Source organism: Brassica napus, chromosome C9, assembly GCF_020379485.1.
Source record: "Brassica napus cultivar Da-Ae chromosome C9, Da-Ae, whole genome shotgun sequence".
NCBI classification, from domain to species: Eukaryota; Viridiplantae; Streptophyta; class Magnoliopsida; order Brassicales; family Brassicaceae; genus Brassica; species Brassica napus.
The window spans coordinates 26,661,253-26,675,175 of NC_063452.1; the positions used below are offsets into that span (position 1 = coordinate 26,661,253).

At 32.5% G+C, this 13,923-nt stretch overlaps 1 protein-coding gene across 1 annotated transcript; it reads right to left on the minus strand.

Moving 5' to 3' along the window:
- Positions 1-7,208: 7,208 nt before the first annotated feature.
- LOC106374599 (F-box protein At4g05010) lies at positions 7,209-8,342 on the minus strand. The gene is made up of 3 exons (XM_013814593.3): positions 7,896-8,342; positions 7,736-7,810; positions 7,209-7,658 (listed from the first exon to the last, which is right to left on the minus strand). The coding sequence occupies exons 1-3, from the start codon at positions 8,118-8,120 to the stop codon at positions 7,446-7,448; spliced, it is 513 nt and encodes a 170-aa protein (XP_013670047.1). The 5' UTR covers positions 8,121-8,342; the 3' UTR covers positions 7,209-7,445.
- Between the last annotated feature and the right edge of the window lie 5,581 nt (positions 8,343-13,923).

A 13,923-nucleotide genomic window follows, 5' to 3' on the forward strand; every position in this document is an offset into this window, starting at 1 on the left:
CTTTCGAGATCATATGAACATATTTAATCAAAAAGAACAAATACTAACCAAACACATTGATAAGCTGGCCTGATGTCGGATCTCAAGCATCCGATTGATAGATCTATCTTTCTTTTGGACCATTGAATTTGCGTCGTTCTCGCTATATTTATTTAAACATTCTTCTGTTTTAAACGCCGTTATTATATCATGAACACTTGTATATTATGAAGCAAGAAAGTATGTATCAGACAATAAGCACAACCTTTATTGTGGATCTAGATTTAAATAATATATTTCTCAAACGATCTAGGCGTGGCGGCCAAGCCAGGCCTCTTTGAACCAGACCCCATGTTATTATTTTTTTTGCCCTTTATTTCAATTTTTGTTTCGTCGACAATTTCACATCTATAGCATACGTAAGTCCTGACGACGTTGATAAAAAGCCATCAGTTGTGTCGTTGACAATTTCCAGTTCATTGTTTACATTAGGATCAGTTTAAAATAATAACATGACGAATCGAATAATACTCAGAATCTTGACCATATTGCCTAATAGTATAAAACGCAAACCTTGTTAACAAAGAGTACAAAGTGACATTTTCATATACCTTGTATACAACGCAATCTCAAAAATAATACCAAGATTAATTAGTTCTAAAAGTCGCGAATACTTAAAGGTGTTCAACTACTTTCACAAATTTAATAGCCAGTAATTATATCCGTCGAAAGTCAACCGTTAAATATTCGCTAACAATTTTAAATACCGACTTTCAACGGGTCTTAAATATGAGATTATTCATGTTTAATTGAAAATTAATAATTAAAATAATGCGTTTATAAGCTAATTTTTTGGCTTAAATTATTTTGATTTATCTATACTATACTAAAAGGAGGATATACTCAACTCTTAACCTATCCACGTCAGCATATAAAATCATTCAATCAAAATGTGCCACCTCAACTTAAAATCCACTTAACTTCTAAATACTACCCTAATCATTTTTCTAGGATCTTTATGGTAGACGTCGGCGATCCATCTTCCTTATATTTGTCGATCACTATTCGTTCCACACGATCTCTTTTAAGCGATCCATCTTCCTTGCTAAATATGTTTACAGATTTCTTCATGTATGCATCAAAAATCAGTTACTTTTTTCACTTCATATAATTTCTGCAATCTCTTTTTGGTTTGAGATATCAGGGCTTTGCTTTGCTTTGCTGTTCATCTTACAAAGCAAACAACAAACGTAGATTGAGAAGGCTTATGTCTATAGATTGACTCAGTGCAATCCTTGAAGATTTAAGCTCAGAGATGGCGTGCAATTTCCAGGTAAACGGTAAGGGACCTTCTCTTCTTTTAGATCCTATTTTTGTTGTTTCTTTTCTTATTGAAACAAGCCAGTTACACATGCATACCTGAATGCCGAGATCATTATATTATAAACCTATTATTCTTAATGCCATCTCCACTGTTTTTTATATAGATCAACCAAAAAAAAAAATCATTCCCATGCTGTGTCACGGTTGAAAGCAGTTGATGAGGAAGAAGATCAAGGAAAAAAGAGCAAAAGAAGGTACTTTGTGGTTTAACTGTCTATTTATCTTTATATTTAAAAACTAAGAGCATTGAATCTGATTTGGGTGGTTTCTCTTTGTTTCGTTGCAGTTGAGATGTTGGGTTCACTTTAGGGATTTTTTTTGGGTCTAGGTAATTTTCTTATAATTGATGGTTCATAGCAATGGATTTTTGTTTGAGGATTATCTCTACGTTCAATGTTTTTTCCCTTTTGAAAGTTTTGTAACCTTGAGCAGCAAATTTTTCCTTTTGCTGATTTATAGAATTTGTTTGTGTAAAATGATTTAGCACAAAGTACTTTCGTTTTTGCATCTTGATTTCATTGTTATTTCGTCTGTGCATACTGTTTGTGTTTGACTTTCAAGAACAAGTTGCATAATTTTGCTGGACAACACTCAGATGTCCCTGAGAACTTGAGTCTGAAACTCAAAGAGGTTCTAAGAGAGATCGATCCAAGTGAGTCATTCTTCCAGCTAGATAAATATAGACAGCCTTTTAAATTATGGTATTTGGTGGAGTACATAATATCGTATACCTTTTCCATTTTCATTTGGGGACCAACAAGATGAAATGGAATCAAAGCTTTTCGAGAAAAGGGCAGCTTTAGAAGCAAAATATCGGAAGTGATATTAGCCTTTGTATACCAAGGTATGCAAACGATTTTTGATTCTGTGTGTTCTCTTCTTCTTTTTGAATCCCACATGCCTATAACTGGACGTGTGATAGCAGTAGATGTACAAAAGAATAGGGCTTGCAGGCGTTAAGGATTGGATGATGAAAAAGCAGAGTAAAAAAGATAGAGATGACATTTAATGATATCATTTCATAGAATAAGGCTTACAACGGACTGAGGACAAGACATGGAGGTTTGAAGTGCTCCACCACCACCTTTGATATTCATTTCGGGGATATCATTGTCAAGAACGTTAGCCATCCAATCCTCATCGGCCAAGAGTACTTCCCTTGGAACCAATGCAACAAGCAGGTAATGCATTTTTAGTATTCATTTTGTTAGAAGTCATGTCTTGGGCTCTTTCCAGTATAATCATTAGCACCTAGTGTACATTAATTCAAACTGTGTTAGGGTTCTACAAATATATTATGTTGTTTTACCTTAAATCATTGATGAGGATCCACCATTTTGATAGAGGTTAGGAACCTGATTCTGTAAACGACACAAAAATGATACATACATGTAAACGTCAAACTCAACAGTTTAGTTACAAAAACCTTTCGATTAATCACGCGATAACCGACTTACACATTATCTAGATGTTCTGATTTTTCTCATGTCTTCATATGTTAGATTGTCTGATGTATTTGCTTGCTCCGTGGCCTTTTAAATTCACGGTTTTGTTCTATCAGGTTGTGCTTAAGATGTTGCCAGAGATGGGTACTGTTGAAAATATTCCAAAGTTCATTGAGGGAGTGAGAGAACAGGTAAACTTAATGCTTGAAACTACATGGTTCTATTTTGGATTAGTAATGAGTCTTTCTATCAATATTCTTATTCTCATCCCCTTGAATTCTTTGGAAGATGAAGATATCTGATTTAGAATTGTGTGTCTACAAAAAATAAAATGATCTCAAGACGAAATTATCAAAAGAAATTGCAGCTGAAGTATTGTCCACTGTTGGAAGGACAAGCGAGGTATGCTATATCCCGTAGTTCAGACTTTTACTAAAACTAACGCACAGATTTTCGGTTTAGTGAAAAAATATTTATGTTTCCTGTAAGCACATGTCATAGATCAAAAAAAAAAAAAATTCATATTTTTTTGATTTATATACAATCTAAATTTTAATAGTAATGAATAGAGAGAATAAAATATAAAAATAATGAATTAATACTATAAATTATCTTTATGTTTTGAGGTTTTTTATTAAAAATATAGAATATATTCAAATATATTGTGTAAATTATTTATGAAGTAATAAAAATAATTGATATAATAATTTCTCTTAAACTTAGTTTATGTGTATTTTCAAAGTTTTAATATGAAATCACATCAAAATTATAATACATTATTTTAATTTTTAAATCATATAATTTTTAGTCCCAAATTTTATAAAATTTTCTTATATTTTAATATATATATATATATGTATATATATGGACATACGCTTCCAATACGTATCCGTTTCCTAATTTTTCTAAAAATCTCGCTTATGCACTTTTATACGTTTCCGCTTCAACGTATCTGCTTCTGTTTCCATGTAACATAGGTTTAGAGCAGTTTGAAACTTAGATGGCTCAAGGGTATGAATTTTACATGCATGCATGTGTACATTAGTGTGAAAGAGAGACATGGTTGATCAACCAAAAACGCATTGATTCTTGACTTTGATACCACTCTAAAGTAAGCACGCGTTAATGTACTCTACAGATTTCAATAAGCAAATATGTTTTTGACACAATCCATCTTTTTAGGTGGTTATGGCCTTTCTCACCGTTAACTCTATTTTCACTGGATTATGAGGATATTAATATATGTGCATTGCTAGCCAAATAAACTATGTTCTGGTTCTACATACCTGATTGCAGAAGTTATTCTTATCAATAGTGTTAGAGTGTTAGTAAGGTTATGTGGTTAGTTGCGACATCAACAATAACTTTCTAAGAACAGATGTTGCGGGGAAAATACAGAACAAAGCTAAGAGCTTGATTTTCTGAATGTTTTTGTTTATCATCCCAGGCTAAGATTTTTCAGCGCTGTTTGTTTGTCTCAGTTCCGTAGTAATTTATTTACTCTTTAATCTAGGAGACTAGGATATAACATGCTTACCGGCTGTTTGTTTTGTAGTCTTACTGGTCGTTTTCATTGATAAATTGGGAATCATGATCCTAGAGTGAAATAAGATTTTCTTGGGTTTGCTAAGGATTATTTTAGATGCAAGTTTATGTTGATTCTAAGGTTTTTACTGAATGCATTTAAATCAACAGTTAAATTTTAAAATGCATATTGGTTGATTTTAAGATTAAAACAAAGTTTGAAATATACATTAATAAACCATATTTTCATAGAAACTCATATAAACTAGACAAAAGAATAAATGTACTTTAGCTAAGAATTATTTTTTTTTTTAAATGTTCAACATGCTTACCAGCTTAAATGTATCTTCTGATATTGAAAATAAATACAAATTGAATTTTAATAATCTCAAAATTGTAGTCACCAGAACAAAAAAAAAATTAACAGTTTTGTCTAATAATTTATAAGTGTAGTTAATCAAAGTATGAAGATATATACTCAAATACAAATTATAAAATAATTTAAATTTATCTAAAATATATGAAAAAATCCGGGCGTAGCCTGGAAAAATCTCTAGTTTCACTAATAATTAGTGATTGTCGATCTAGGACTTCGCAAATAATTGTTGCTTATTAATATAATCTTCTCAAATATTTTTATTTTTTGCACTCTTTGCATTTTTATTCTTGCTTAAAAAACAGCCATAAAATATATATTTCACAATTTAATTCCATTACCTTTATTTAGGATAAATATTGTCTTTCTCACATGATTGTTTTAAATGTAACCACATGTTGTTTATGACCTTTCTGCTAGAAAGACTTTGTGCATGATTGTATGGTTTAATGATATATTTTGATTGTGGTGGTAATAATAGAAGAATAACTAAGAAGAATAAATTTTGTAAGGGTACATCCTAGTGTACTCGGTAGATTAGTGGAAAACAATGATATTGGTGGGTCATTCATCGGCTATTACGAAAGCTAAATTAAAAAACAGTTGCAAGACTATAAAATCTGATAGTGAGAGCTTGTTGAGTCACCAAGACATTGTGAGCTGAAGAGTGACCCTCTCAATAGAGTATTATAACGCGATTAACCAACAGATTTGATTTTTAATTATAACTAATAATTAAACATCAAGCAAACCAATTATAGTATATTAACTTAATTTTCTTTTAATAGTTATATTTTAAAATCGTTCATAGTATAACCATTATTCTGAAAACATAAATTTTCGAATGATGATGCATTGATTCGAATATATTATTTTATGGGACTTCTTCAAATATCTAAACATAGTAAAAATAAAATACTCTTTCAGTCACCAATCCTTAATCGATTGTCTTTTTGTGCAAATTAAAGACGGATGACCTTTTTTATATACAAAGAAACAATATTTCTCTCTTATCTTAAAAAAATCTTTCAGAGAGGTTAGATCTTGTCTTGAGAGTGAGAGAAACCGTCGGTTTTTGGTTTCCGGTTTCGGTATTATCCGACAGGCTCTGACTCCGGCGTTCTCGCCTTCTTCCCCGGCGATGGACGGCCGGCTTTTGTTTCTGGGAGGTGATGGCTCCTTCAAGCATCGCTATCACCGGCTAAAGTCCGGGTTTTTCCCGGCTCCCTTCGATATACGACTCTGTTTTCCTCTGTCTCACTGCCTCTCCTTCTCAAACTCCGATGGGTCTCATTTTCTCCAAAGATACATATTTTGGTCATGTATGATAGTCGGAGTTGTAGGATCAATTGTAGGCGGTTGATGCTTTTAATCGATTCGTAGATCCGCCAGGTTGATCTCTGATGAACGGAGATCTGTAAGCAAAAGCATGGTGAGTGTGTTGGTGTTTCCCGGATGAGATCTCGATTGGTCGATGGAAGCTCTCCGTGGAAGGGTGATTTGGTGTTAACAGAAGAGCGATGTGTTTCCGTTTGCGGTGACTGCAGCGAAATGTCAGCGAGTGAAATCGGCAGTGGTTTCTCGGAACGGCGATGACGTGGGAAGGGTAGAGTAACGCATGTTTCTTCGCAGTTGAGGTTCCAACATGTGGTCTTGCCTCGCTCTTTCTTCGACACGTGGATCGCGAGGTTTTCGTGGACTGGAGTTTTACCTTTTTGGACTTTTGGGTGTATTAATTGTAGTCCGTATTGGATGGACGGTTGGGCTGAGTTCCCAATGTTAGTTCTTTTGTTTGTCTTTTTTTTGGTTTTATGTATTTAGTTTTGGGCTTTAGTCCCTTAATAATAATATTAATAGATGGAAAAAAAAATATGCCACAAAAACATCATGTTACAATCCTATTTTCCCATTTACATTTCTCTAAATAATGTCAACCACAAAATAAAGAAAATAACATTTTGGACCGAACATGTTGATTAGGTGGCCTGAATTCCACTATATGATCAACACATTTGTTTGTGTATTATTGCATGGTACAGGCCCGGGACACGTAATTTGGGGGGGTTAAAGTCCCTTTCATTAGCATTTGTTTAACCTGAAAAAAGAAGAATGGATGGTTCTACCGAACTCAAATATTCCGAATACGCCATTTTGTTTAGAGAGAGAGAGACCTCATGGGTCGATAATTTAGAACTTTTCCAGATAGTAAAAGTAGACAGTAGCTGTCGGTGTGGTTTGTATTATATAAAAGAGCCAGAAAACTTTCATGAATATACTGTCTTTTCTTTTTATAATTTTCTTTTCTACATATACAAGTGGAGAGCAATGCATTAAAGAGAAAACAATCCATTTTGAGCTGTTGAGTGAATATGCATATATGGTTAACAATCTATAAGCAATAATTTTATCTGGCACAATTTATTCATATGAGCAAATTTTTAGATTCATTCAATGTGTTCGTCTACATGTATATAGTAAACAATAGGATAAAAGTTATGAAATAGCAGAATTAAACAAATTTTATTGAAAAGGACAAAATCAATACTTAGGATACTCTGAAGTCTGATCACAACCCAAATGAATTATTTACAGATTAATATTTTAATCTTACAAAGTCTGCAAATAATTGTTATATTCACATGGATTAGTAAATATAATAAACTTGAATTTTAAATAGCTTCAGTGCTAAGGATTGAAGCAAAAGAGAACTCTATGTCTTCATGTTCTGCACTGGTTCCTCATTTAAACAATACCATAGAGATCTTCGACAAACCTGATTCACGACTAACGTTCTTCCTTCGAGTTGGTGCATTAGGAGGTTCAATCTCATCATCTTGATCACTCGTAGAATTTGAATTTGAATCTTCGTTGAGGGTAACTAATGGGTCTCGAAAAGACAGAGCCTTTTTAGGTGTGCTATAATCAAAATGCGACTTCTTTGCTTCTAAAACCTAAATTCATTAAAAAAATAAAAGATCATTTACTGTTTAATCAAAAAGATTATGATATTATGATTTGGGGAACTTACAGCATTTCTGATTGTTTTAGATACACGTTTTAGTCTGGCTAGGTCGTCGTGATCCACATGACAAAGTACTCGAATCTGCGAATTGATTTACCATAATCAAAATCAAATCAAAACTAATAATAATAATTTACAGAGAAATGAGTTTTTTTTTTTAACTTACCAAAATATCCTGATGCAGAGATTCAAGAACAGAGTTATTGGATTCTGTTGTTTCACTTTTAGATCTCTTCAACAGATTTTGATCGGAATTTGAAACGTTTTCTTGATTTGATTTCGATATCAGAATCCTTTTCCTCCCTAATCCTCTTGTGATCCTCACAAACCCTAACCCTAACGCTTCTTCTTTGCCGTGAAACTTGCTGAAACCTCTATTTGCGAACGCCATAACTCTCTCAGATAAACTGAGCCCGAAGCAAATCTAAGATAGATTAAACAGAGGAAATAATAGTTTTTGAAAAATTAAAAGATTGTGTGAATCGTCTGAGAGAATCTAAGATTGAAGATATGTAATTTTAAATTAAGAGAGAAATGGAAGAGGAAAATTAAGGAAGTAGAAGAGCTCATTTGATGAGCTTTATAATCTTCAGTTTCAGCGTAAGCTAATAAAAAAAAACTGAAGTATGACACATGGCCTTTTGTGATTGGGTTGTTTTAGTAAGTGGTGATCGGTCTTTTTCGGCTGGCTAATCTTGTTTTTCTCTACACCGCCTTTGTGTTAGTCGAAAATGAGGAATCACATGAGGTAAGGTTCACGGATTATTCGGTGTACCTTTTCGATTGTCGTGTAACATGTGCATTTAACGGTGTGTTTTGAAACTTAGTTGACTTGGGTCACTGAATTCTTCTCAAATGGAAGCTGACGGCGATCATGTCATTTTCCACGTGGGAATAAGTATTTTGAAAGTTTCTTTCGTATTAAATTACAAAAATGCCATGCTTTGTGGCTAAGGTTTTGTATAAGATTATCATAAAAGTTAGAGATTAGATTTAAGTGATTAAGCACAGAAAAGTTGTCTAACAGTAGGATTTTACCATGTTTATTTATGATTTGGTTGATGTAGCTAATGAATTAGGATCTCATTCATTTACTCTCTTTTTCGTAAATAGTGAGTTGTGATATTTTGATATAGAACTAAATTCCAATAATAATAATAATAATTAATGTTAAGAAATGTTTAGATTTTGTATGTTTTTCTGGTGTTAATGTTCTGTTCATTTACTTGATTAGTTGTAAAAATCCAGCAAAAATAAAATAAAATTACTAATGTGTTCATCATAATAAGTGCCATTTGTTTAGTAATAAGTGCTATGTAGATTTGTTCAATTTACAAACAATACTATTTTATAGTTCATACATAACTCAGCACAATTCTAATTTTATCCATATTTTAGCTTATTAATTAGAAAATAAATTTGTGTGTAATAATGAGGGTATATCAATCAACACTCTTTTTATTAAGAGTGAGCTCATTCCAAAAAAAAAATTTGACCATGGAACTAAAGGATTATAGATAACAAATCAACACTAGGATAGTTGAGTCAACAATTTAATAGTTGAAGTGATGCAATGAGATTGTTAAATTTAGAAAAAAATGACCTGGATTAACACAAGTTGAATCTACTCAACATAATAAGAAAAAGGACAGTGTTTTTAAAACCGGACCAGATACGGATTCGATATAGCTCCTGGTTGAGTAGTCGGACCGGTTCAACCAGTTAAACTGGATTTTCTATTTATATATATATAATCATATATTTACACTAATTGGACCTAAAAAGTAGTTCAACATATAATATGTTATATGTTCTCTTTTATTAATTAGATAATAAAAAATAACCATAAGTTTATTTATATATACAGTTAACAAGTGAATACTAAATCCACTAAAGCTGATAAAAAATAACAAATGATTGACCGTTTAAATTACGTATTTATTTATTTTTACAACTAAAAGTCTTAAAATTTATGAATATGGCAAAATGATAATAGAATTTGAAAGTCAAAAAGAGTTTTTTAAACATTTTTCTTATAAAAATAGAATTTAAAAAAACCAATTAAATATTAAAAGTTAAACATTGATTACAAAATATTAAATTTTAATAAAAATTGAAAACACATTAATTTTATGTCGATTTCTTTAGAATCGGATTTTGAAGTTGAACCGGGTCACCGGTTTTACCGGTTTTTAGCCGGTTTTATCGGTTTTTAGTCGGTTTCACCGGTTTTTCTCAAATCCGGGTTTTAATCCGAACCAGACTCTCTCGGCTTCTTCAATGAGTCACGGTCGTTCAATTTTTAGTTGTCTACATTATTTATCATTTTTATCTCTATTTAATTATTTGAATTCAATTATTTAAGATTAAAATATTTTTTTTAAATAAAAAATTTATCAAAATTCACAATTTTACGATATATAAATAGGGACTAGTTTCAATTGGATATAGAAAATTATTTTCGTTATATTTTTTTACTAGCTTCTAATCAACGTTTTAGTGTTTTCTAACTTTTAAATTAATAATATTAATTTTATTATTATTTTTAAAAATTAGTTAAGAATATAAATACAAAATAAAATTGGCAATTTTTAATAGTTATGTCACTTTAGTTATTTAAGTGAACTAAAATAAAACATCTTATTAATATATAGTTGTTAAATTATAAAAGATAAAAAATATGATTGTAAATGGTGAGATATGATATTGAAAATTTATTAAACAAAAAACTTTTGTAGAGGTTGAAAAGTGATTGTTGAATAATTAGGCATGGAATTATTTTGCGAAAAAGAGAAAAAATGATGTGAAATGTTGAAATACAAGAGTAGGATGTTGAATTATGTTAGCCAATATAAATTGCTAATACTAAAAGAGGATTAAATAATCATACTATCATAAAGCTTCAAACTTCCACGCCAGCTCGACATGCCCTAGTTTCTTCTTTGTTGCGAGCGAGTCGATGGAGATTTAACTCCGTTGAAACCGATCGTCTCTTCACCTTTGTTTATGTCTCACTGTTATCCTTTAATTACAGTCTGTCTATCTCCCTCTTCACTTCTGCTCAGAGACGCATTCAACTGAGGATAAAGCTTTGACCTTCATTGATCTCTCTTCCACTCTTCATTGTTGCAACTCTCATATGATAATTGACCTCTTCAAACCCCCAAGCATCACCTTCTATTATATAGTATTCCCGTCTCTCGCTGTCCACGACTCCACATACCCGAAATCAAAACCCCCGCATCCATGGCTAACAAAAAAGAGAAATTCTTCAACGATTCTCGTCTTGGGAGAGGCGAAGCTGTTTTTCAAAAAAAGAATCTATACATACAAAAGGTAACTTATTTTGATAGTGTTCCATGTTGTTCATGTATACACTTTATATTGCTTCTGTTTGTAGCTTAGAGATAACTAAATCTATGAATCATGAACACAGAAGAGTTGAAGTTTTTTAATGGACAAGTGGTGCACTTTGGGGGTCATTGCAAAGATCCCAGTACCACAGCCTGGATCGCTTCTTTGACAGGTTCTAACATGATCATTTCACTTTGGTCACACATTGGGTCTACTGTTTTCGTAAGTATTTGACTTTACATTAGTTCTGTGTTTTGATTTAGGTCGGCCACTAAATGTACACCCCAGAAACATTTCTGATAGTTTACAACGTCTCCATTTTGATCCCACGTAGGTTGTTGGAAATGCATAGGCTCCAACCATACAAGTTTTACTTGAGCAAGGCTTTCTGATATATGATGATCACTACGAGAAATATAGGTTTCAATAGCAGTAGAGGATAACATTTTTTGTCTTTTTGCTATGGTTGATATACGCCTTAGTCTTACGTAGCGTTTGTACATTTCAAAATGCTATGATAGAGTGGCATATTTGAAAACGTTATAATAGTGTATGGTTTTAACGTAACACTTAGTTTTAATAGCAAAACATAATTAAAAACGCCATGTTTGGCTATTTAAAACCCTAAACTCAGAACATATTTTAAACCCTAAATTATAAACACAAACCTAAAGCTCAAATATTTTCCTATTCTAATATTAAATCTTAAGTTTAAAGTTAAATTTTAATATTTTCAAAATTTATTTTCAATTCAAATCTTAAATCTAAACCTCAAACTCTAAATCTTTTGCATCTTTTCAAACCCTAAACCCTATATCCCTATTCAAACACCGTATAAACACTAAACTTTAAATAAAAAATCCCAAATCTAATATTTCCAAGTTTTAATAAAACAAAAAAACTAAAAAAAATAATTATAAATATATGATCTTTTCAAATTTTCTTTTTCAAACCTTAAATATAACCTTTGAACCCTATTACACAAACCTTTGCTTTAAAATCTTATATGTTAAATCTGAAATTCAATAGTTTTTATCGTAACTTTATAATTGTAAATGATAATTGAATTTTTATATAAATAAAACTAGTTACATAATAAAATTATAATTTTTAAAACATCTATTCAATAAAAACAGTTTTGATTAGTTAATCTATGACTATTGATTCCTTTTAATCCAATGGTTACAACTCACTCTTTTGTATACCATATTCTTTTTGTAAACCAGTTTTATTATAAATCAGTTTAAATAATAAACAAAATTTTAAATATATAAACCAGTTTAAATTTTAATTATGTTTTTATTTTCAAACAATTAAATTTCCATAAATAATTTTTAAAATAAATAATTTTAATATAAGTAATAGCATTTATGACACACTATTAAATAATATCTAATTGCAGATAGAAAAGCGCTATCGTATTGAAAGAAAAGATAGGAGCGCAAAAAACCGCTATCTAATGTCTTTTACCTATTATGACGGGCGATGATATATCGCTTCAAAAACCGCTATAGTATCGTTATATTGTGTTATTCGTCCGCTATTAAAACACATTTTTCTTGTAGTGGATTATGCTACGGCTCGTGGTTTACTTGGAAATGCATGGCCTCCAATCATACAAGTTTTGAGTCTGTCACAAATGGTGTGGTTATCTTGTTTGTGGCGAGCTGGCAGTTAGCTTTCATTGTTCTCGCGAGTCGCGATGCTTCCGCTAATGTGGCTTTTAATGGTTATACTTACGATCATGGCCGGCTTCAGTGAAAATGTAAAGGTAACAAAAAATAAGAAAAAAATGAAATAAAATTAGAAATACAAGGAAAGAGTTTAAAAATTTCTAATCACGCGTTTACACGCGCCCCTTTCTTTGACGACTCAAGAGGCGAAACCCTAACTCGTGACAGCGCTGCAATCGACGGTTCCGCCGTCTCCTCCTCTCCCCTTCCGGTGCATCTTCTCCACTCTCCCACTTCGCCTTGGTCGCTACAGATGTCTAGTCCTGAATCCGAGGCATTCCGTTCGTCGATCTCTCCGCTCGAGAACGTGATTGACTCCAACACCGACCATGATCCTGGCCTACCTCCTCCGCTTCTTCTGGTCACGAAGACAGGCTCGTCAATCCCTGAAATTGAGATCGTATTGAATGGCTCTTCAACTACTATCTCTGTTCCTTCATCTCCTAAAGATTGTTCCCAAGCTGGTGTTCCTGGGAAAAAAATTGTGCTTCAGTCGACTGATTTATCTCCAGTAATTGTTCCTCCGTCAGAGTTATCCTCCGACCCTTCGGCTACTTTTGTTCCATCGATCGGAGCGTGGGCTAAACCTCTCACTTTTGCTCATCCGGCTACTCCACCAACACCGGCAACACCAAAGGATTTTGACCCTCAATACCTAAAAAAACTCCTTGATTCCTTCTGGCCGACATTGACTGACAGACTTGGTCAAAACCAGAAGAAAAGAGATCACATAACTACTGTTAGAGAGTTTCCTCTTATACCAGTTCAGAAGATACCAGTTTCGGAACTTAAATATGATGGAACGCTACGATTTCCGTGGGCTGCCAGAATGAGTCCTGCCACCAGGAGTCCTGCCACCAGGAATCTTTATCGAGCTGCCAAGCCTACATTCCGACTCGACGGAGCTCCTCAGGTTTCAATTCCTTCTCAAGTACTAACTTTAGGACCGGAGAATAAAAAAGAGTATGTTATTGGTCAGTTTCATCGCTGCTCTCTTCCTCCCGGAGGTTTAATTCATGCTGTAGTGAATAGGTTGTGGGGAAGATCTTGCAGAATAGGTTGTCGTAAGATAAGCGAGTCATCTTATATGTTTCACATTCCTCATGA